This window comes from Anser cygnoides, chromosome 14, assembly GCF_040182565.1.
Source record: "Anser cygnoides isolate HZ-2024a breed goose chromosome 14, Taihu_goose_T2T_genome, whole genome shotgun sequence".
NCBI classification, from domain to species: Eukaryota; Metazoa; Chordata; class Aves; order Anseriformes; family Anatidae; genus Anser; species Anser cygnoides.
The window spans coordinates 11,431,800-11,455,012 of record NC_089886.1 but is presented as its reverse complement, the minus strand read 5'-3'; the positions used below and the strand labels follow the sequence as shown (position 1 = coordinate 11,455,012).

Sequence of the window (23,213 nt, the reverse complement as noted above, 5' to 3'; positions counted from 1 at the left end):
ATTTGACGTGCGGCCAGCAGGAGCCGTGCGGCGGGGAGGGCCGCCCGCCTCGACTGGGCTCCTCTGGGTGGCCCGGGAGCCCGAAGGAACGGCTGTCCCGTTAAGGTCGGGTGGATGGGGGGACTCCCCTGGCCTCCCGGCCCCGACGAGAGGTGCCCAGGCCGTCTCCCTCCATCTGGGCTTGTCCTTTCGATGATTTCCCAAAAAGTAACCCTCGCAGCTGCCCGAAACGGCGAAAGACGGATTTTTTTTTTCCTTTGGAAAGAAACAGGTGGCGGCACCTGGGCCGGGAGCGGGGCCCGGCGCCGGCCCGCCCCGGGGAAACCGCGGCCGTGCCCGGCCGCAGACGCGCGGGGTCCCGGGGAAGCCGCCGACAGCGTTTCCTTCGACGGCCGGGACCGGGAGCTAAAAAGCTCCGTGCAAACCGTGGGAGCGGCCGGTGCGGTGGCCCCGAGCCGCTGCGCCGGGCAGGCGGGAGCCGCCGGGTCCCCAGCTCCCGCAGGGCTGGCCGGGGGGGGGGAATCCTCCGGGCCGTCCGCGCCGGCGGCCTCGGGGGCCGCGGTCCCGCCGCAGGCACTCGTCCCGCCGCAGGTCCCGCTCCAGCCTCTCCTCGACGGGGCGGCGGCGCTCGGGGCTGCCCGCGGGGGGGCCGCCACCGCCAGAGCCGGGGAGCCGCTGGGCGCCCGCAGCCGGCGGCGGGGCAGCGGTCACGCCCGAGGCGAGACGGCCCCGCGCGGCCTTGGGGCGGGGGGGGGGGGGGGGGGGCGGCTCCGGTGGGCGCCGGGGCGGCGCGGTGCGGCCCAGGCCCCGGGGGCGGCCCCGGCCGGCCGGCGGCGGCGGCGGCTGCGCGCGGTGCGCGGTGCGGCCGCCCGTCGGCGCGGCGCTGCTGCCCGCGCGGCGGGGCGGCCGGCGGCGGGGCCGCTCTCTGCCGCCTCCCGCGCCCTCTCCTCGCTCCCGCAGATCTCGCGAGAGCGGCCGGCTGGTGGCCGCGGGGGCTGTTGCAGCAGCGGCGGCGGCGGCGGGCGGAGCGGCGGCGGCGCGGGCGGCGGCCGGGGCGGCCGAGGCGGCGGCGCGGGCGGCGGCGCGGGGGCGCCGGGCGAGCGGCGGCGGAGCGGCGGCCGAGGCGGCGCGGCCGGGCGGCGGCGGCGGCGGGCGGAGCGGCGGCATCATGGCGGACAGAGACAGCGGCAGCGAGCAGGGCGGCGGCGGCGGCGGCGGCGGCGGCGGCGGCGGGGGCGCGGCGGGCGCCGGGGGGCCGGGCTCGGGCGGCGGCGGCGGCGGCGGGCCGGGCGGCGGGCTGCAGCACGAGACGCAGGAGCTGGCCTCCAAGCGGGTGGACATCCAGAACAAGCGCTTCTACCTGGACGTCAAGCAGAACGCCAAGGGCCGCTTCCTCAAGATCGCCGAGGTGGGCGCCGGCGGCAACAAGAGCCGCCTGACGCTCTCCATGTCGGTGGCGGTGGAGTTCCGCGACTACCTGGGCGACTTCATCGAGCACTACGCGCAGCTGGGGCCCAGCCAGCCGCCCGAGCTGGCGCAGGCGGCCGACGAGCCGCGCCGGGCGCTCAAGAGCGAGTTCCTGGTGCGGGAGAACCGCAAGTACTACATGGATCTGAAGGAGAACCAGCGCGGGCGCTTCCTGCGCGTTCGCCAGACCGTCAACCGCGGCCCGGGGCTGGGCGCCGCGCAGGGCCAGACCATCGCGCTGCCGGCCCAGGGCCTGATCGAGTTCCGCGACGCCCTGGCCAAGCTCATCGACGACTACGGCGTGGAGGAGGAGCCGGCCGAGCTGCCCGAGGGCACCTCCTTGACTGTGGACAACAAGCGCTTCTTCTTCGACGTGGGCTCCAACAAGTACGGCGTCTTCATGCGGGTGAGCGAGGTGAAGCCCACCTACCGCAACTCCATCACCGTCCCCTACAAGGTCTGGGCCAAGTTCGGCCACACCTTCTGCAAGTACTCGGACGAGATGAAGAAGATCCAGGAGAAGCAGCGGGACAAGCGCGCCGCCGCCGCCGCCCCCGCGGGCGCCGGGGCCGGGGCCGAGCCGCCGCCCGAGGCGGAGGGCGCCGCCGCCGCCGCCGCCGCCGCCGCCGCCGCCGCCGCCGGGGCCGCCCGGCGCCCTGCTGCAGGCCGAGGAGCCCGAGGAGGACTGACCGCCCGCCGGCCGGCCGGCCGGCCGCCCCCGCCGCCGCGCGGACAGAGACAGAGACTGCGCCCGCCCGGGCGGGCGGCGGCCGCGGGGAGCGGCGGCGAGCAGACGTCCCCGGCCACGACCCCCCGGGAGCACCCCCCCGCCCGGCAGCCTCCACCGACCGACAGCAACGCCTCCGACCCGCCACCCATCGCTGGATGTTCCTCCACTTTACCCACCGTATCAAACAGTAAGCAGCTGCTAAAACAAAACAAAAAAACAAAACAAAACAAAAAAAAAAAGTCAAAAAAAGTAATAACATTATATATGAACTGTGTTTCCTACTTGATTAAAAATATAAAGAACTGAGTGTTTATTTCCCTAATTAACCGAGAACTTTTGTACACGTTTAAGCTATTATTATTAAAAGTGTTTGCAAAAATGGTCAAGATTATAATATTGCTGAATTATATAAAAAAGTCCTTTTCATGTTGAGCTAACATTTGACTTTAGCACAAAAAAAAAGAGATATTTTAGAACACGTAAAATAATATTTTTAGTTTTTTCTTCTCATTTTGTTACCAAATTTCGAACCTTACATGGAGGTTACTATAGTATATTTGACACCCTATATACCTGTGATTAGAGATGTGTATATATATATGAGGGCTAGGCATGCTGTGTGTCTGAGCTTTGTCTAAATGTTATGCAGAAGTTTGTAGAGTTAAAAGGTACGTAGGTTTAATTCATGCAAGGTAAACAATAAGTGCTCTCTTTTATACAATATGCATTGCATCTGGACCTTAAACATATAAAAATGGTCAGTGAAACTTCTGTGAACATGAAGAAAAATTATTAAAAAAGGCATTTAAATGAAATTTGCTAACTTGTGATTTTTACGTTTGAACCAAAGTTATTCAAATAGTAAAAAAAAAAAAATATATTAAAAAAAAAAAAAAGAGGAAAAAGAGAGAGAGAAAGTAAAGAATTTCCTCCCATAATATTTTTCTGCACCTGTTTGATTTACAACTAAGTAGGCGTATTGTCATTATTGTGTATATGAGATGTACTTGTATTGTTCATAATATATTTTTTTTATTATGTGTACTTAAAGTACTTACCTAACGTGCAGCAATTTCCAGTAAACCTGGTTTTGGACAACAGGTAGCAAGTCTTTTCTGTCACCACTGGCACTAGCGCTATCTCCTAAACTTGTAAGAGGTCTGAACCGATACTTTGGTCTGTGCCAGTGCTGTTAACTTCTGTAGGCCTGCTAAAAATCAGTGCAACGCAGTTGTAGAGCGATCCTACTGAGCCATGGGATTCTGAGTTTCGTTTAAAAGTGAAAGCCAAGCTGGTGTTTGTAATGGATTTCCATGTAGCTGTGGTGCTAGCTATTACTGGCTACATACCCGACGAGCGTAGCTGTGACCCTTCCCTCCCCGTGCCAGCCTCCTGTCCAGGGCGCATACTCGTGAGCTCTAGTCGAAAGCCTAGGGTAGGGAAACGCAGAGTTTATCCGAACACTAATCTGTCCAGTTGCGTTCTCCAAAATGAAATTCTTTGTAATAATAGACTTTTACAGTTTTTTTTTTCTTTTTAAAAAAAAAGTTTGTGCTTTTAATTGACTAACTTCTTGCTGCTGTATAGTAAAATATTAATATATTTTTATCATTAAACTGCTGCATGACTATCATCATGACGAGTGAAGAGAAGATGTTATAAAAAAAGATGCCTTAAACAGTAAAAAAGCAAAATATTATTTTTTTTTTCTTGGCTGGAATTCAGTAGAAAGCATTTAAGAGAAACTAGGATCTTGTTCCACTCAGAAGTTTTTTGGGATGCAATCCTTTTTCTTAACCTTCTTGGCAAAGTTAACCGTGTCATAGACCTAGCTGTTGTGCGTAGAAGGCACCATCTGTAGGAAGGGGAAGCTGTCGGTGCTTCTTTGCTAATTGTTAAGGACGGAGTTTCAGAAGGGTGGGGAAAAAAAAATCTTTTAAATCATTTTATTTTCTACTGTCCTTTATTTCTATTGAAAATTATAATTACCCCCCCCCCTTTTTTTTTCTTGTTTTGGAGATGTACTGTGAGTGTCAAAACAAGCTGTTTCCATTGTACCATGCATTTCCCTTTAAAGAAGTTTTCTGTTAGTATTAACAGAAAGTTAAATATGAGATGAACGTAGTTAGGTGTTTCTGTTTCTTTAACAATCACTGGAAATGTTTAAAATTGCTTTAATGTGCACTTTCCTATTTCCAAGTAGTAAAATAAGCTTTCAGAGTGCATAATGTGACATTTGAAATGGTTCTCAATTGCATGTAAACATTGTCTAATAACCTGCTTTTTAATCGGAGGGTCTTGATGAGCAGTTTCGTTTATTACTGTTGTACTTCAACTGTGATGTGTACAGGACTGCATTCTCCATGCTGCTAGCCGTAGTTAGGAAATTAATTTGCTTTGGTTTTGCTACTTGATTGTCTCGGTTCTACTGTTTACTGCAGTTTTAAAAGTTGTACCGCGGATTGACACCCATTGCTTAGAGTTACAAAAATGTTTTGTGTTATCAGCAATAAGTAGCGCGAGTCAATGAGAACCCAGCAAAGTGCCCTTCCCGACTGCCGAGCTGGGGCGCGGGGCAGTACCGGAGCATCCTCCTCCCCGGGCGGCCGGATCCTGCCCGGGATCCGGCTGGCTCGGGACGTGCACGGGCCGCGCAGCTCCAGCCAAACCACTGCAGCGTGACACCCCTCTGGCAGTTTTGTGAACAGTGTCTGAGAGCTTGTGGTCAGTTTTTGTCTCATTTGTTTGGTTTTTGGGGGCTTTTTCTTTTTTTTTTTTTTGTGCGTGTGTCGTGTTTTTTTTTTTTCCTTTTAATGCACATTATATATGTTCTAGGACTTTATGAATTATGATAATGAAAGACTAAATGACTGTAAAGGTTCGTGGGATTTGAGCTTGTTTTGTTTTTGCTTTTCTGTTTGGTGTTTTTGTTTTGTTTTGTTTTGTTTTCTCGGAGGTGCTCGGTACTTTACCAAGGCTCTAATATCTCAGTATTTAAAATAAAGTACATAAAACCCTGTTTAATGTTGGAAGATTAAAGGTATATTTGACCATATGTGTTGTTTTTAAAAAAGACAGTATGCTCAAATGTGCCAAGTTATCTAATTCCTGAGAAGTATGCCTTATATTTTCCTTGGTGATATGCTTTTAAATGTCTTGTAGAATAGGTCCAAGAGCATGATAAAAACTACTTTATAATGACTACGTGCAAGAAAACTTGAAATTCATTGCAATACTGACATTATTTTATTTTAAGTTAAAGGGACACTGTCAAGTAATTTACCGCTAAAATACGACCTCCCTGTAAGTGGTTCTGTACTAACGGAGAAATGTCCTCCGAAGTCAAAGTCTAATTTTTGTTTAAAAAACAAAAAACCAAACAAAAAAAAGTACAAAAACAAAACGAAAAAAAAAAAATAATAAAACCGCTCTGTCTCTGAGAAGTTCAATAAAAAAAAAAAAAAAAGAAAAAAAATGAAAAAAAAAAAAAAAACAAAAACCACCAGCCGCTTGTTGGTTCCTGCCTCTTCTTCGCGGTCCGGCTTGCGGGCTGCTTCGCGGCCGGGAGGCGCTGGGCGGGCGCCGGTGCTGCCCGGTCCCTCCGCGGCCGCGCAGGGGGCGGCGGCCCCAGACCGGGCCGGGAGCGGGTCGGGGCCGGGGCCGTGCCGGGGCCGTGCCGGGGCCGTGCCGGTGCGGAGGGGCGGCGGGGCCCGGGGTCCCGGCGCGACCCGGCCGGCGGCGGCGGAGGGCGTTGAGAGGAGGGCAAGAAATACTTGACAGTGTCGCTTTTCTTGCGCGTCCCTTGCGGGGGGGGGCTGAAAGTGGCTGCGCAGCGCGAGCCGCCCCCCGGCTGCCGCCCGCCCCGGCTCCCGGCTCCCGGCTCCCGGCTCCCGGCTCCCGGCTCCCGGCTCCCGGCTCCCGGGGGCAGGGAGCTGCGGGGCGCCGGCCCCGGCTCGGAGCTGAGCGAGCGACCGCGTCTTTTGGGAGCAATGACTTTGTTGCCTTGAAAAATAGCACTGTAACCACCTTTTTTTATGATTAGCTGTAGTATGACCTTTGTCCCTTCAAACTATGCAAGCTCTTAAATGTAAATTAGGGATCACTTAGAGATAGTCGGTTATATTCGATCAGATGGCATTCGTGCACTAACTGGAGTATATACAGATAAAGCTATTAGAGTGACTTGTATGCTAACGGCAAAATATACCTACCTATTCTAAAAAATGGCTATTAATATTGTATAACAGGACTGTGGGGGGTCGGGAGGGGATGTTATCTCTTACCTTCTTAAAAGGGGATTTACGACTTTTATAACTGTTTTTTCCATCAAACTTTAATATTTTTGTCAAATTTTTAGGTATTTAATTTGTAAAATAGATTTTACTTTGTACTGGCGTACAGAAAATAGGGATTGATTTAAACTTTTTGAAGCCAAGTGATCAAGTACATTTGTAATAAAAAGTCAATGGATCTATATCAGTTGTACTCACTGTTTTCATTTCTTGTACGTTCTAATGCAGTGGCGCTGTATGTCTCCCAAGGAAAAAAATCGGGGAGGTGGGTGGAAGGAGAAGGCAAAAATGTCAGCATTGGTGCTGCAAATTGATGCAGCTTTTCATATGCAAGTGGCCTGGGTTAGTCAGTGGTGATTTGGTCAATATGCATTTTTGCTAAAAACACCGGCACTTTTTCGATAATGGTTTGTGAAAACCTGAAGTTTTTGGCATGTCTTCACTCCATGCTTCTTCCACCTTGATGTAGCTTAGTACCCGTAAACTCAAAAAATGTCCTTTGGGATATGTTTCCCTGGCATTTAAAAAAGAACAGAGCAAAACGAAACTCTGATTTCTTATCAGGTGGTGAACTACAGCATGTTATATTTTTGCACCTGCGCACTGTCTCCCTTCTTCCAAGGTCTGCCACTTTCTTCTTTTCTCTAAGTTGAATGGATTAAACTTTTTATTATTATTATTATTTATTCTTATTTTATTTTAAGTAAAATTTCCACCTGTTTAGACTGAAGAATTCAGAGGATCCAGTGAGTCTGGATCCACCACCTTCCAGAGCACCAACTTAATTTTTCTGTTTGTTTGTTTGTTTGCTTAAAACCTAGACTTCCCGTTTCCTATTTCAGGGCATATACCAAATCTTATTGACTTGTCTGTTCCAGAATTTGTGGGAGCTGGAGTGGAAATCCTGACATTAATGTACAAGAATGCTAAAACAGGTTTACATCATGGGGGACTCTCGTGAAATGTGAAAATTCAGAGTATAACTAGAACCAACAAATTTCCTGATTTTTGCTAGTCTAACATGCAGAAAACGAGTCTCCGTTTCTCGTAGGTGAGTTGGAAATAAGACAGTGAAAGCAAATTGCCCCATTACTGTGCATTTTTCATTTTTCCCATTCAAAAACCTACTGCTTCTTACTGGCTCGGATTGCTTTTTTGAGATGTAGGCGTCTGCCTAAAACGTGAGAGAGTTTCACTGTTAAAAGGACACTGTCAATGATTTATAATTTTTTAAATTGCAAATTTTAAATCCTGGTTTGTACCTTTTTTTTTTTTTCTCACTTTGCTTTGCTTTTTGTCGGGCTTATTCAAACTTTCCTTTTATTTTCTTATTATCCTCCTCTACTGCCCGTCCGCTTCATGTTAACTCAGCTTGTGTAATTGAAGGGTCACTGTTCATGTTGATGTTTGTACTATTTTGAAAAGGGGTCGAGCATAGTTTTAAGTTTTTGTGCCAGCCTTTGTATTTCTTGCACATGCACTTAAACTTTTGCTCTCTTGGTTTTGTTCTGTAACATGTAAAGATAGGTGGAAGGATCTGAAATTTTGGTAGCAGAATAGAGAAGCTGACTGCATGCAAAGTGTTGTCAAAATGTTTTGACAAAACTGACAAGGTAAACAAGCTAGTTCCATTTTTATTCTTGATTCCTTAAGCTGTTGCAATCTCCTGTGCCACTTGTAACAATGAAAGATAATTTCAGCCCAGAGTGTTTTTTCAAGCCTGTGGTTCCTTTTACTCTGGTTACTTTCACATGAGTTAGCTCTCTGCACCGCAAAATGTTGTGCGTGGGTTGTGAATGTGGCAAGGAGATGCATATATATAGTTTTAAGCTAGTTAAGGTTAATCTAATGAACTTTCAAAATGATAACATTTTTGAACAGACTGCTTTAACCAGAGCCTAATCTTTGGACCTGAAGCACACGGCATTTTTTCTTTTGAGCGGAATCTCTTGTGTTGAAATTACTGAGAATAATGGGCTGATGGCAAATGAAGAATGCTTCTCTAATTTGGCAGCTGAAGTTCCTGTGCCGGAGTGGGGGAGCCCTGAATGGGCTGTGTGCTTGGCTCAGATGAGTGATGCTGTCTCCCTGCTATCATATTGTTTGTGCCAGATGGTTGTCTTGGGTCCGCTTTGTGAGCTTCTTTTAACCTGCCTTCCCTTCTTTTCTACTTTTTGTCTTTTTGAAGAATTTCAGTTCTCGTTGGAACTGTTTTAGCAGCATCTACAAGTCCAGGGTAAAGTCAGCCTGTGGAGTAGCCGGCCATGCATCCCACTTCCTGCAACGTACCCGCGGGATATCAGGATTTGCTGGGCCACGCGTTGTTTGTAGTTAATGCAAATCTGAGCAACTATAGGTATCACACGGAAGTAAATACCAAATGGCAGTTTTGAGGTGATAACAAAGTTAATCTACCAACGGCGTACTGGATATTTTATTGCAATTTGGATCGCGTAAAAGTCGTTGATGGAGAAATACATGGGAAGGGAAGAGGTGAAGGAGTTTGCATTTCTAAGTGCTCGCCTGCGGGCACGTAGCGATGCTGTTGTCAGTAATGAAGACCCATGCTGGGCTGTGAGCGGGAGGAGGCTGGGGACTCGCTCGGGCACTGAGCCGGGTACAAAGACCTTGTGCTGGGGGACAAGATCCTACTAGCCAGTTAGAGCCGCAGAAGTGGTGTCCTTTCCCGAGCCGTCTGGAAGGTGGGAAAAAGAGAGCTCAGCAGATTCCTGGGGCTTTCAGAGCGCGTGTAGTAAGACAGGAGGGTTAGGCTGGCAGAAGCGGGTGATTAAGCTACGCATTGGCTGCATTTGGGATGTTTCAGCGTATACACCGGCGTTCCTTGTGGAGAATAGGTGGTGGTGCTTGGAATTCATTCGCTGAGCATCCTGGCCCGCAGGGCAGGTGCAAGCCACGGGCAGAGGGGACGTGGAGCCAAGCGGGACGGGCCCGGTCAGGTGCCGGCAACACGGCTGCTGTGCGTGCCTGGGGCCAGAGAGGCAGCAGTGCTTGTCAGGAGAGGCAGAGCACGTCACGCCCGCGTCTATAAAAATAGTAAATAGTTGTGTGGCCCGTTTGAGGCAAAATATCACAGAAGAGGGAGAGTTGAATTCATTTCACAAGGAACGAGGTGTGTTTTCACAGGAAATGTTAGCTGGAGATCAAGTGCGAAAAGATAAAGGACTTCTGACCCTGCTATCTGTTTTTGAGTGTTGACTGATTAAAACAAGACAAAGTGAATGGCTGGATGTTCCTGAACAATGCTTTGCTGTCCCCATTCAGATTGATACCACTGGTGCGCATGTGTCTGGAAGGAGAATCTGGTCCTGAGCTTCTACTCCGGAGAGCCACCAGTCCTTCAAAGATAGATTCCCGCTCAGGCTGGGTTTAGGAAGCACACGGATGTCGTCTCTTTCCAGATGACATGGAGCCCCCCCAGCACACCTCCCAGGGCAGCAGGGGCTGTGTCTGCATTACCTTGATAGCTTAGATCAGGAGCACCCTTGCACAGTCTCCGTAAAAAAAAATCTGAAAAAATCTGAGAAAATCTGAGATGATGAAGTCTCTGTCACCCCTTTATAACGTACCTTGGTTTTGATCATGGAGCAGTCTCAGAGCATGCAAACTGTTTCACTGTGGGTTAAACACAGACAAAACACAAGTCCTAACAACCAGTGGGACCAAGCTGTAATTCGTAGGAGAGTAAAACCCTCGAAACACAGATAATGCAGCTGTCAGATCCTGAGCACCAACCTTTTTGCTGTAGAGCTCCACTTGGCTCATGCGATAGTGATCGCTTGCGTAGACCTAGTCCTAGATCAAACAGGAGACTCTGTCTGTGTAAAGTGCTGGCCGTTTTTGCTCCTTGTTGTTTTGAGGCTCAGCTGGAAGAATGCTTTTTTTGAGCATCTTCCGGATCTCCTTCAGCAGATAACTCTGTCTTAACTCAGATAATTTTTTGGCTTTGTGAGTTGTCAGTTGGTTTGCTGTCCATCCTGCCTTTAGCTTTGCGAAAATATGTCTTTGTCTTCTCTTCGGCTTAGTACACGTAGGAAACTGAAGTGAAAAGAGGACTGGCTACAATGCTGGTAATGGAAGTTTGTTCTGAGCCTTCCTGGCTGTGGTGCAGTGGTGTTTGTGTGTGTGTGTGTGTTTGTTTCTTTTGTTGTTTGTTTGTTTGAAACACTATCTTGAAATACGCAGAAAGTGAAGAAAAGCTTAATTCTTTCTGCTGCAGATCAGAGAGGAGAGAGGTTTGGAGTTACAATTGCAGTGTAGAAGGGTGTGCCCCTCTTGGCTGGTGAAAACTTGGAGGGGGAGAGGCTATTACAGGAGCTGATCTGCTGCCCACCATGGGGAAGCCAAAGTTAATGGTTTCTTAAGACGGTTCGACTACTGTTCAAAGAAAAACCTCTATATGTTGAAATATGCCGGTCAGCGTGTTGACTTCTATGTAGAACTATTTGTAAAGATGACTTTATATGACCATGTTAACCCAAATGAGCTTGGGTTTCATACTGGACATGGTGAAGGGACCGCTTTTTCAGTCTGCATCGGTGACTGTATTGTTTAAGAGGTTGTGTCATTACTGACATCATCTCAGAGGTTTTGACCATGAGGTGGCACTGCCTCACCGTCAGTCTGTGCAGCTCATGTGCCCTCAGAGGGGTCTCGCACGGCCGCGCTGGGTGTGTGGCCCGTGACTCAGGGTGGGTCAGCACAGGTGCCTGGGGTGCAGGGGTTGGCGAGTGCCAACATCTCTGCAGCACGGGTCTCCAGTGCAGAGCTGACCCCGATCCTGTGTTTGCAGCTCCTCTGGGTTGTTGGCCGTGCTGATATTCCCAGGGCTGAGATGAAGATGCAGGCTTCGCATGGAGGCTGGAAGAGGTTGTATCCATATAAGCGTAGAATCACAGAATTGTTTGGGTTGGAAGGGACCTTTCAGGTCACCTGGCTCAACCCCCTGCCACGAGCAGAGACATCTGTCACTAGATCAGGTTGCCCAGAGCCCCATCCGACCTGACTTTGAACACTTCCAGTGATGGGGCATCCACAGGGTAGCCTGTTCCAGTGTCTCACCGCACTCATCACAAATGTGTGCCCCTGGGTAATTCATACTCCTGGGAGCAGAGGGTGGAGAAAAAGAGTGGTGGTGGTTTTTCTTTCTTTCTGTCACTGGTGAATGTCTTGATATGTGAATCAAGCTCAAATCACCAGGTTCTCATGAGGTCTTCAGCACCCTTCAGCCAGTGTCAAGTGTTAGATCTGATCAAAGGTTGGGGGTAAGGGGTGCTTTTTTTCCTTCTACCTCTGCCTGGGTAGAAAGGCATATTGTTGTGTGCCAGAGGGCAGGACAGCAAATGTGCGTCTTGTGCAGTACCTGTCTGGATAGGACACCTCAGGGTATTGTCGTAATTCAAAGGTTAGCCACACTGGTTTGCATATCTTTCTCACCTCCAGGTAGGACTTGCCGTGGTGTTTCACTAAGGAGCATCTTTTATTTCTCTGTGGTCTGTCCTAGTTGCACCATAGTTTGTGAGTGCATTGGAAGCTGTTGGCTCTATTGCTTGTGGTCTCCTAACATTTGAAGCTTGCTTTTCCCAGGCTTGCCTTTTACTCTAGCATTTTATACAGGCAGAGGAGCTCAGACAGGCTGTTCTTTGGGAGCATGTGTCACCTCATCAACATCAGCTGATCCAAGCTCCTCAAGACTCATGTGAAACCTAAGGATGGACAGCGGGAACTTGGTCTCCAAAGGCCACCTCATGTCTTCTGCATTGGTCCAGCAGAAGCCGGTCCAGCTTTCACATTTATAGGCAAACTGTGAAAGCTTACTGATCTGCCAGTGCTTCAAGAAATCATGGGGCTAGGAAGTGTGCGTAAAGGATTTTGTGAAATCTGATATTTAAACCTCCCGCTCAAGTGATGATGAGAAGAGCTGGCAATGTAATATTGGCTTATCAGGAACCATGTGGGTAGGTCAGTTTAAGAAAAATTTTGTGTGAACAGCACCAGAGGTTTAGAAGAGAAGCCAGTGCCTTGTCAGGTACAGGGTTATAAACCTAGTCTAAATTTCTTTTCCTTAAAAAAATTATTTAAATAATAAATGACGTTCATCGTAGCCGGGGGCTGATGAAGGACAGCTAGGCAAACCAAGCAGGTCTCTGAGTAAAACAGTAAACAGTAAAACAAAATACTTTGAATTATTTTTCTAGCATTAATAATTCTGAACTAAGCACTGCAAATTAATGTACTTGTCATCTCTGCTTTCATGAATTCAAATAATTTGGTTTGTGGATAGGTCTTTTGACAATGCTGTGTTCAGGAGCTCTTTCAATCTTGCTTAAAAAAAAAAAAAGTTGTCTTTCAAGCTTCATCTGTCAATAAAAGTCCTGTTAATTGAGTCCTTGCAGGTTTCTGCAAGGGCATATGTAACTTATTTTGTCCAATGAAAGTCTCTAATTGGTGGTTAAAAGTAATTAAAAAATAATCAGTTAGCAGTCACTCTAAAGATGGACTTTATGTGGTCATAAAGTAAAAATCCTTGCTTTGTTATGGAAATTAAAGAATATCAGTTTAATTGCACTAGGTACAGCACACTGGAGTGCGGAAAGGACACATTTTATAAGTGATTATCTTGTGATAAAATATTACATAGTGCAGCAAATGGTGGCACTGTGAGATCCAGAAAGCATCTTGAGACCAGAGTTGTTGAGCTACTGTAGAAGAGGTGGGATGAAATCATTTGCAGGTGGTCATTGTCTGTCCTCACCTCTGTACTGGCTTCTTTGTCTTTTATTTGAGGAAATGTGACTTGTAACTGGACAGGACCAAAGGGGAAATTTATAATTTTGGAAAAGACTTGGTTGAGGAGTTGTTCTCTGCATGTTGAAGAGCTGCCTTCAGAAGCTGGGGAGATGGCTTTGGAAGGTTTGAATGGCAGAGGATTTAATGGTGGGAAATACAGGCTGAGCTCCTGATGATTATGTGGTCCAACTGATGAGTGGAAAAATAGATCTAGGAAGATATCAGAGTGCTTGGGGCAGTCCTGGGGCTGTCATCTTTGCATATGAAAGAAGTTGAAATACTTGAGAATCCAAATTTGGTTGCCTGGGAAGAAGACAGCATATAGGACATGGTGGTACTTCTATCCAAAAGTCTTTATGTGTACCTGAGAAAATTGTAGAAAGGGAATGATAAATAGGTGAATTCTCATTACTTTGTAGTGTAGGCTGTTTTCCACTTCAGCTGTAGTGGAACTAGACTGATGGCACAGAAAGTGGACAGGGTTTTGGGAGGACTGATTAAACTAGCGCTGATGGAAGGCTGAGCTGAGGTGCTGAGCAGGAACACCAGTAACGTGTGACCATTTCAACTGGAGGGCAAGGGGTGAGTTTCAGTGCACACATGGTACGAGGAGCTCGAGAGCAGAGCTGCGTGTGCTGGAAGAGCAACCAGATGTTGGACTGAAGATTTGGATGAGAAATAGGCATGTGGTCAAAACAAGGAAGAAATCTGTATACCAGTGTGGAAATGTGAAATAAAAATAGTCATAGTAGACTGCCCGGCAGTTTTAAAAGACCCTGATATAGCTAGCTTGATTGAAACGTGGTGGGGGGATGATAATGAAAATCAGTAAGATACTGTACTACCTGCCATCAAACTATACAGGATAGGCATGCTTGGTCATAAAGTTGTGAAAGAGCACTAGATTTAAAAGTTCCCATAAAGTCTGAGAGAAAATTGGAATAGTGATGACCACACAGCCAAATCTGTGTTGGAGATAAATCCCCCATTTTAATGAAATAGGGGCATTCAGACATTTTCTATTCCAGACAAGAAAAAGGTTATGGATTTCATGGGTCTTCAGGGAAAACCAGGTTCATACATCTTCATAAACCTGTTGGAAAAAGTAAATTCAATTATGTACATGCTATCTGGCCAGATCTTGGAAGGAGCTGGCTAACATTTTGGTGAACAAAGATTTTGGTTTACTTAAAGTATCATTTATTGTAACAGCCTGTTGTAGAGTTAGCCTTGATTTAGGACTAAAACATAAGAACAGGTTCAAGATATAATTACAGCTGAATCATTAAATAGCAGTGACCACAGTACAATTACAGGTTCAGCATCCTCAGGGGTGGAAGATTCTTTACTAAAAATGAGTCTTGTGTTATAAAACTTTGCAGAGGCGAATATCAGAAAAGTAAAATTCTTAGTTACACAGACTTGTCATGAAGGAGCTTCGGAGTTGAAGTGTAAAGCAATCCAGTAAAGTAGTTACAAAGGAAGGGACTTCTGGAGCCCAGCAACACTCTTTAAAAGACAGAGGTCCAACTCTAATGAAGTGGACTGAAAGAGCCATGTAATCTTTCATAGTGGGTAATTCGTGATCTGGAAATTAAACAGTGTAGGAGGGGCTTTGAGGAACTGGAAGCCTTAGGGAATAAATGTTATTTTAAGTCTATCAGAGAGAAGGCTGGGGAGAAAATTGGAGCATGCAGGACTTCACACAGGTAATTTTCTGCACTACTTCATATTACTTAAGTGACTTCTCAGCTTTGTTCTGGAGCACAGGGCATACTGGTGAGCCCAACTATCTGTCATCTGGTCCTTTTGGATGAGCCTCTCTCTGAAACTCAATCATTTGAGGCAAAGATTATGGAGCAAAGAAATAAGTGTAAGTGGAGGAGCAACAAGTGTACCTGTACAGGAGTTTTAAAAGAGCTGGAGTCTGAAACACTGAAGTTACTAGCAAAAATAGGGACTGTTGAAAAAAATAGCTTGGTATTTTCCATAATTAGATAACATCCTAATGTCAGATTATTATTATTTTTAATTAAAATGTTAAGCAGGGCACTGGGAATTGCATATCTGCAGTTTGAGAAGGAGTAGCTGAACTAGTATCACACTTTGTGTATGATAGGTTGAAAGCAACATACTTTCTGCAAGGAAAGGATCTTTGAACACGTTGGCAAACATCAGGAGGCAGAGAATCAGCTGATTTTTATTTGGATGTTTTAAAAGTTTTTGGTTGAGTCCTCTCAATAAGGTCTTAAAAATTATGTTTGGAACAAGAAGAGAAATATCATGGATGCCGCCTTTTGCTACAGCTGATGTTGATCACTTGGACAGTACAAGGTAGAAAGAAGTCTAGTTTGAGATGGAGACTGAAGGTTTCCTGGGCTTGGAGGCAGGTCTGCTTCTTGAGTAGATCTGCAGTCTTTGAGCAAGCAGGTTTCCTCTGGAAAATGCCGATTCACCAGAAACAAAGTTGCAGGGTGGAGAAGAGTAGATTTTTCTCTGGACTTTTCTGGTGAGCACATCTAGGTCAAAGTCTGGTTGGCCAAAGAGGAGACACAAGCGCAGAATACTTGGCAGCATGACATCTAGATTCTCCCCCACTGACGGCCCCAGTTTAAATCTCTACCCTGAGCTCAGTTTGCAGGCCTGCCACATCCCATAGCATGCCTCAGCAACGAACAGGTCTGGATGCATTCATTTTTCTTTTGTTTTTAACAACAACAAAAAACTAATAGGCGTTGGTTTTGACAATGGGCAGAAGGGCTAGGTGAGGAGAGAGAGGTCTACAGGTCTCATCTAGCTCCATGCTTGAGGTTGTCCATGTTACGTATGCATGTGTGAGTCCTATGCTGTCTCACTCCCAAGGGACCCAGGAGGAACTGTAATGAGCTGGCGTGAGCTAGAGCAACCCTTTGCTGCTCTACCTTAGTTTAAGGCTTCTTAAATGTCTAAAGGTCACAGTGAATCCTCTTGCTTTTACCGCCTTCCCTGTCTTCAGTAAGTCATGGCAAGTGCTGTGCTAAGTCAACGGGTGTTGTGATAGGAGCCGGTTAACAGCAGGCTTACCTCCAGGCCTGCTGTTAAAACTACTATTTAAAGGTATGAATTGGTGACTGAAAGCACGGAGAGGTTGGTTCATACCAGTGAAGTGGCTGCACTGCAGCTGGACGACGGCAGGGAGAGTTCAGGGGGGCATTCCTGCACCAAAGCTGGGTGCAGGCAGTATGCGGCAGCGGGGACTGCCCTCTGCCATGCAAGGCAATAGACAGAGAAAAAAATAATAATGCTCCAACAATATTGTTGGGCTTTAAATGATTTGCTCATTTGGGAGTAAGAGTGTTTTTCCCTCAGCATCTGATTTTGGGTAGCAAAAGTAAATGAACCAAAGGTGTATAAAGTGCCATAGAAAATAACTATGTTTTACAGATTTACGTGCTAAGATCTTAGAGGCTGCTGTGTTTGAACTCATAGGTAAAACAGTTCGTTAGATTTCCAAGATGTTCCTCTGCTGTTTTCCCGTGGTAAGCTGGCAGTTGTCACTGACACAACCTTTGTTCCCCTCCGCTAGAAATACCAGTTTCATTGTATTGCTCAATTCTAGTGAAATGCTATCAGCTGACTTTGAAGTACACAGTATAAAAATGTTGTAGTATGCTTGCATGATAGCTATTTGATGTAAGAAAATGCAAAATCTCTCGTGCTCTCTTTTTAGGAATTTGGGCTTTGAGTTTCATTGGGGAGTGCTGTATGTACCCAACTGCATGGGATCAGGCCCACCTTTTTAAAAAATGTATTTCACATCTGAGATTAGAAATGTTCCAGAAGACAAATCACAAGAAAAAATTGTCTGTTCCATGCTCAGATGGTATTAGTGACTTGTACTAAAGGCTGTCCATCCACACAGAAAACTGCACGGCTGCTTCTGTTTTAACTGCTGTCAAAGGTCTAGCATTTTGGTAATAGTATTTTTTTCTAAATGTACTGAGTATACTTGCCTTTAAATCCTTCTAGGTACAGATAATTACCATTGGTATTCTATAAATTAGCTCTATGCTAGCATTCACATTGGACTAGGCATAATATTCTAGGCCAAATATTTTCAAGTCAAAGATGACTTGAAAAAGGAAAACGAACTTATAACCTTTTATGTGGTTCTGCCCCACATAGCGGTGGGCTGGTTTGTTTGTAGAAGTATCAGCAGTGCTACATTGGTCTTCCCTGTTTTACTTTCTGTGATTCTCTGCAGGAGAGCCCAAATAGGTAGACTGGAAGCCCACTCTGCTTTTAGTTAAAAGTTTTTACCTGCAAGATACAGATTTATATTTTTCCATCCTTTTGGAGACACTGAGATATTGTCATGATGAGGTCCATGGAAATACTTAGATAAAGTAGGCCATAACAGAGATAATGCATCTTTTATTTTTTTTTTAATTTTGCTGTCAATCGGTTATCTGAGCTTTTTTCAATGTAAAATGTTAAACCGTTTGAAAAATCACTCGTCTGTTGGATACTACTCCTTCCTATACCATAAATCCAGTTAGGCCTGATTATTTGTAGTCTTCCAGACAAGGTAGACAGGATATGAATTCCCCAAATCAAAAACTGTCCACGGTGAGGGAAGGAAACCCTTATTCTCAAAGCAGCACCCCTGGGCCCATCTTGGACGCTCTGGGTTACCCATACCCGCGCTTCTCTGCTCCGGGGGACCTCTCGGAGCAGCGCAGCCCACGGCAGGGCTGGGTGAGGTGGGGGCAGGCCGAGCTGTTGCAGGGTGGGACAGAGGTCCTGTCCCGCGGCAGTGCCCTGCTCAGGCAGAACGCACACAGTCCTGGGGCTGGGCTTTCGGGCGGCTTCTGGCAGGCTTCTGCGCACCAGGCACGGGCAGTCCCAGGGCTACCGCGCTGCCTCGTACCAGCCCTGCACCAGCGCTGCGTCTAGCATACATCTGACCTGTCGGTCCCAGGGAAGGTAAATCAGGAGATTTTCCGGTCAAAAGAATACAACAAAAGTGACACCGAGTCCCTGGAGAGAGGTGTTTCCCTGTGGTAGTGACAGCCGCTCACACCTGCTTCTTTTCAACCATGACCCATGGTTCAGTTCTGCTGGGTTTTTAGCCATCTTGACCTCATGTTTGCAAATATTATTGGTAATATAATGCTATATGTACAAATGTCTGTGTGGCTCATGTATGTTTCTGTGGTTCAAATCAGCCACAGAATTCTGGAATTTCATTGTACTTTGGTTAAATGTTGGACTTTTAACTCTTCTGTATGGCTTCTTGATTTCTCTTGTCCAATGTGGACCAACTCTATTTTTGGAAATAAATAAGCATGTAAATAAAATGAATGGGTTTATGCCACTTACAAGAAAATGCTTTATTTGAAATATACACTCAGCCTTGTATATTTTATGGTATCTCAAGGAGTGGATGACCTGTGAAAGATTAGAGGCTGAGGTGAAAGCAGCCTTCGTGGTGAGATACCATATTATGTACAAATTCATTTCCAAGTGGTTTTAGTCTCCCAAGCTGCCAAACACTGTAGGGTCGTGGGGTGAACAGCAGTCTCATGGAGGAGGGGGGGAGTTCAGAAAGCGGCACGTAGTTTGAGAGGAGTAAAGAAAAGAGACCTGGTTTTGCGGTACACACACGGCTTCTGGTTTGAGGTGTCCATGTCAACAGTCGCCACCAAGCGCAGGGAGTCCAGGGCCAGCTCTTGGCCCCTGCCCGCAGCACAGTCCCGTGGCACATCCCAGTGGCGCCGGGCGCGTGGAGAGCAGGAGCACAATGACGTTTTTTTCTTCTCCATATAAACCAATATTTACCAGTAATCCTGTGTTTCTGTTTTTGTTTTTTGGCAGACTTTTACCAGTAAATATCGGTTTATTCCTGAAACCAGAAGCCCTAAACATACCTTTGTTTATAAGGTCAGTTGCCGTTTTGTCTCTCTTGTTCCCCGCTTCCCCCAGTACAAACCGGCAGGTGATTGAAAGGTACCAAGCTTTCTTTCTAGTTTTCCTGCTCTGCAACTCTGGAAATGGAGCCCACGAGACCTAGAGCCTTCGCTTGGTAATGTAGACCTAAGTTTACAAATTATTATTTAACATTTTAAAGTCTACTTTCAAGGACAGAGGTGTTCCTGTCTGCCTGGTATGGGACTGATACAAACTCCTGCAGATGCATAAAGTGGTTCACCTTCCCAGAACCTGTGGGCAGGTGTCTCACAAGCATCTTCAGGATTGGGCTTGGAAACTAATTATTCCAAAAGTATACGCTGCAAAATGACTTCTCTGTTTTACAGTGAAGAGGATGGGGGTAGGGAAGGGTGGGAACAGAATATTGATATCATTTTTTCCTGATTTTTTTAAATTTTTTTTTCTATTTTCTGCTAGAAAGCAAGGCTTCTCTATCGTAAAGGAAGCATAAAGTGGGAAGGAGGGAGAGAATTTGAACATTGCCCGTCCTAAACTAGTTGTAAACTCTTCCCCGAAGGCTGAGAGAAAAGGCAGGTGAAAGGTCTGATCCTTAAAAGGACATTGCTAGGTATTTGGGACTTCAAAAGCAGCTGGCATTTTTAATGACTGCAATTGATTTAGGTAATTTTCAGAATTTTTCAAGACAAATCAACTTGGGAGAGTTGAAGCCTCCCTTTTTTCTAAGTATTTGCAACCCAAACGCAACCATATTATGCTAATAGTTGAGAAACAGTGAAGCTGATAAGAATAGAAAATGGGTTGACTGCACAGTCCCAGCAAATTTTTTTCTTTTGAATAAACAATCTGAAAAAAAAAAAAATCAAAACCACCCTAAGCCGAAAAAATGCAACCACTCCAAAAGCAAGCAGTACAGACTCTCAGATGCTTAGTGTGGTTTTATCATGCATAGCTGGCAAGAGCATTTCTGGTATAGCTGCAACCTAACTATGTCCCTTTAAGGCTAACTTCATCCCAGTGAAACAAAAGATGAGGTTTCGCACTGCAGAGCAGATCAAAGCTCCTGCAGCTGTAGTTGGAGTCCATAATGATGGGAGTCTTCCAGCTGTACACTCTGAGCTGAAAACTACCTTTCCTCCCCTTTTGCAGCCTGTGTGGTTCTGATTGCTGGCAGTTCTGTAATACAACTTTAATCTGAGCAGTTGAGGCTGGTCCCACCTTATCTTCAGACGTCTTGCGGAGGACTCCTGTTACCAGTTTGGTACTCAAAAGCTACACCCCACCATGAGAAGTCACTTATTTTTTAAAAGGCAGTGATAGATTACCCTCTCTAGCTCTAATGGGAAAATTATATTGCAATGCAACTTTATAATAAATTGTTCATATATTCATAATTCTGTGGCAATCCCAAATTGGAGAACAGATCTGTTAAAGGTATATATTAGTCTAGATTTTTTCTTATTGTAAATACTGTAATTTTATAATACTGTCAATATTTTATTAACTTAGAAATATTTAACAGAGTTTAATCTATGGTAGTTGATTTATTTACAGGTTTATGTTGCAGCCAATATTGAATTGCATTCTAATGTAAGATTAACTTTAAGTATGTATACGTTGATTTAATATATCATTGGAAAGATTAAGAATAGAGAAAATTCTCACTCTTAATCTGTAATATTTATCCCCCGATTCCTGGCTCAGAATTCTCTAATGAAATATTACAAGCTTTCAAAAGCTCATGAAGATAACAATTGAAGTTGAATCATGTCATTTGAAAACTTGAATTTTGAAATGTACCTGGCTTTTTCGCCCTGTTTGTAGTGAACACAGTTGCTTCAATATCTAATCTATATAGTACAGAAGTCTTTATTTTGAGCAAAGGGACACTCTCAGATCAATCTTTGCTTCTTGTTTCATGAAGAAGAAAAAAAAAAAGCAAAACTCACCCAGTGCTTGTGCGTTAATTCCTTCTTAATCACAAGGTAAAATTCCTTTTTTTGTTGGATTGTTTATTTGGCTTAAAGCATTCCCAGAGCACCTGCATCCCGGAGCCACGCAGCCCGGCATGGAGATGCAGGCAGCCAGCAGGACCCTGCCCCAGCCGCAGCACGCAGGGTCCCTCCAGCCCAGGTGAAGGCTTGGTGCCATCCTTGCCACATACTGCAGACAGATTTGGTCTCTGGCACTGGTTATAATCTTAACTTGGCAAGGTGGATAAAAGTGTGCTAAATGTCTAAACCTTGCCCTTTTTCGATCAAAGTTTCTCTTCACAATTTTTTTTTTTGTGTGTGCATTTTCTGTTTTTTTTTTTGGTTTTTTTTTCATGTATATATATTTTAGCCTGATAGTGTCCCTTTGTCTGTATAAAGATGTTCACTTTCCTGAAAAATAAGTACAAGTTATTTTCTTTTTAAGACGGGGGGAATTCATCTGTAATATGTTTGCAACATAACATGCATAAAGATACCAAAAATATATCAAGGGTTTCATGAGAGGTTTTTGTTTGTTTGTTTGTTGTTTGTTTGTTTGTTTTTGAGTGTAAAAGTTAATCTTTATTAGAGATGTGCCAATCTATACTGCTTTATTGTAGTGTTGTTATATTTAGGCGTTTCAGTTAACTTACAAATATATACTGTAACAGTATACTTTGTACAGATTTATTTAAAATTTATTTGAAAACTGAAATAAATTAGGCAGAAAATAAAGATATTTATTTTTCATTTGACTATGTAAGAAGGTATCATTTTTTTGATTTTAGTGCACTGGTGTACCAAGCCTCAGAACCACTGCTTTCTTCAGTTCATAGGATGCTTTCCAGAGACTGTGGATATGTGTATGTGTACTGTTATATTTATAAGTAAATGCCAACAATGGAGTTCATTGCTTTTATACATCCCAAAGAGAAGTTCTCCACCGTTTATTTTCTGTTTTCTGACCGAAAAGGCATGTGCTTTTGAACAGTGTCGTTGAAAGTTCTGCCATCCCACTTTCACATCAGCTTATGCCAATACCAGGATGGGAGGATTTGCCTGCGTACCTTTCCTAATACACCACATTCACCAGTGGCATCGGCAGGGAGCAGTTCAAACGTGTGTCCTTTGGGTTTTATGTAAAGCAAATGCAGAACAAGAAAAATCAAGATGTTAAATTCATTAGAAAACAAATTCCTTATTGTACAGTAGTATGGAAATCTCTAGTCAACATGCCATTAATAATAGATTCTTATTTTTGAATGATCTATTTAAAAGAACAGCAAGCATTGTATTTGCTAGTAAATCTGAAGTGTTTACATGGAACTACTAAATAAATTATTTGATCTAAGATGGCTCTCATCAGTGCTGATTTTTAATGCTGAAAATTAATTTTGGCAGATGCTTTTTTAGTTTGTGCTGTTCTTTAAAATCTTCCAGAGCAAAATTTTTAATGTGCATCCTTTTGTTTTAAGTTAGGTTCTGAGGAAGACGCAAAACATACATTTCCCTGCGAGGTCTGACAGGGGTGCCACCTAACGTTTTCCAACACTCTCCGCATCACCATGCTGTCCTTTTATATGCCAAACAAATGACTGTATTACCGAAACAGAGCAGGATGCTGTGAACTGAAAGCCCTGCAGCAAATGGTACTGCTTAGCTACAGTTTTCACCGCTCTGAGTCCAGGTGTTTCTATATAGATAGATTTTTTTTATTATTATTATTATTATTTTTCAGCAGAAAGTGGTAGGATAGAGGCAAAACACTATTCGTCAAGGTAACAAGTAGTCCAATTCGGTTCGGGGCAGGCTCAGCACACAGCTCGTGGTTTGCTTTATTTATTTATTTTTTTTTTCTGCAGGAAAGCCCCGTGCTCCAGGCCCACAGACGCTGTCAGAGCTGGGGCAGGACGAGGTTGTGGCCGGCCGCGCTGCTCCGCAGCCCGGGCAGGGGCTGGTGGCACGGAGCCGCCCTGCCTCAGCTCCCGGCTCCGGCCCCGGAGCCCGGCCCGCACA

The 23,213-nt window shown here is 45.5% G+C and overlaps 1 protein-coding gene across 6 annotated transcripts; it reads left to right on the top strand.

The window, feature by feature from the left end:
• The first annotated feature begins 1,029 nt into the window (after window positions 1-1,029).
• On the top strand, window positions 1,030-22,548 carry PURA (purine rich element binding protein A). Of its 6 annotated transcripts, none has more exons than XR_010834920.1 (4): window positions 1,030-2,384; window positions 19,153-19,218; window positions 19,305-19,360; window positions 21,986-22,548. XR_010834920.1 is itself a non-coding variant. In XM_067005438.1 (2 exons), the coding sequence occupies exons 1-2, from the start codon at window positions 1,169-1,171 to the stop codon at window positions 19,164-19,166; spliced, it is 1,230 nt and encodes a 409-aa protein (XP_066861539.1). In that variant the 5' UTR covers window positions 1,030-1,168; the 3' UTR covers window positions 19,167-22,548. The 6 variants fall into 6 exon arrangements, 1 of the variants encoding a protein (XP_066861539.1); XR_010834918.1 differs by having other exon boundaries at window positions 20,374-22,548; XR_010834921.1 differs by lacking the exon at window positions 19,305-19,360.
• The last annotated feature ends 665 nt before the right edge of the window (window positions 22,549-23,213 follow it).

Bases quoted from the DNA above. Each gene is read 5' to 3' on its own strand.
- PURA (XM_067005438.1), top strand. From the start codon at position 1,169: ATGGCGGACAGAGACAGCGGCAGCGAGCAGGGCGGCGGCGGCGGCGGC.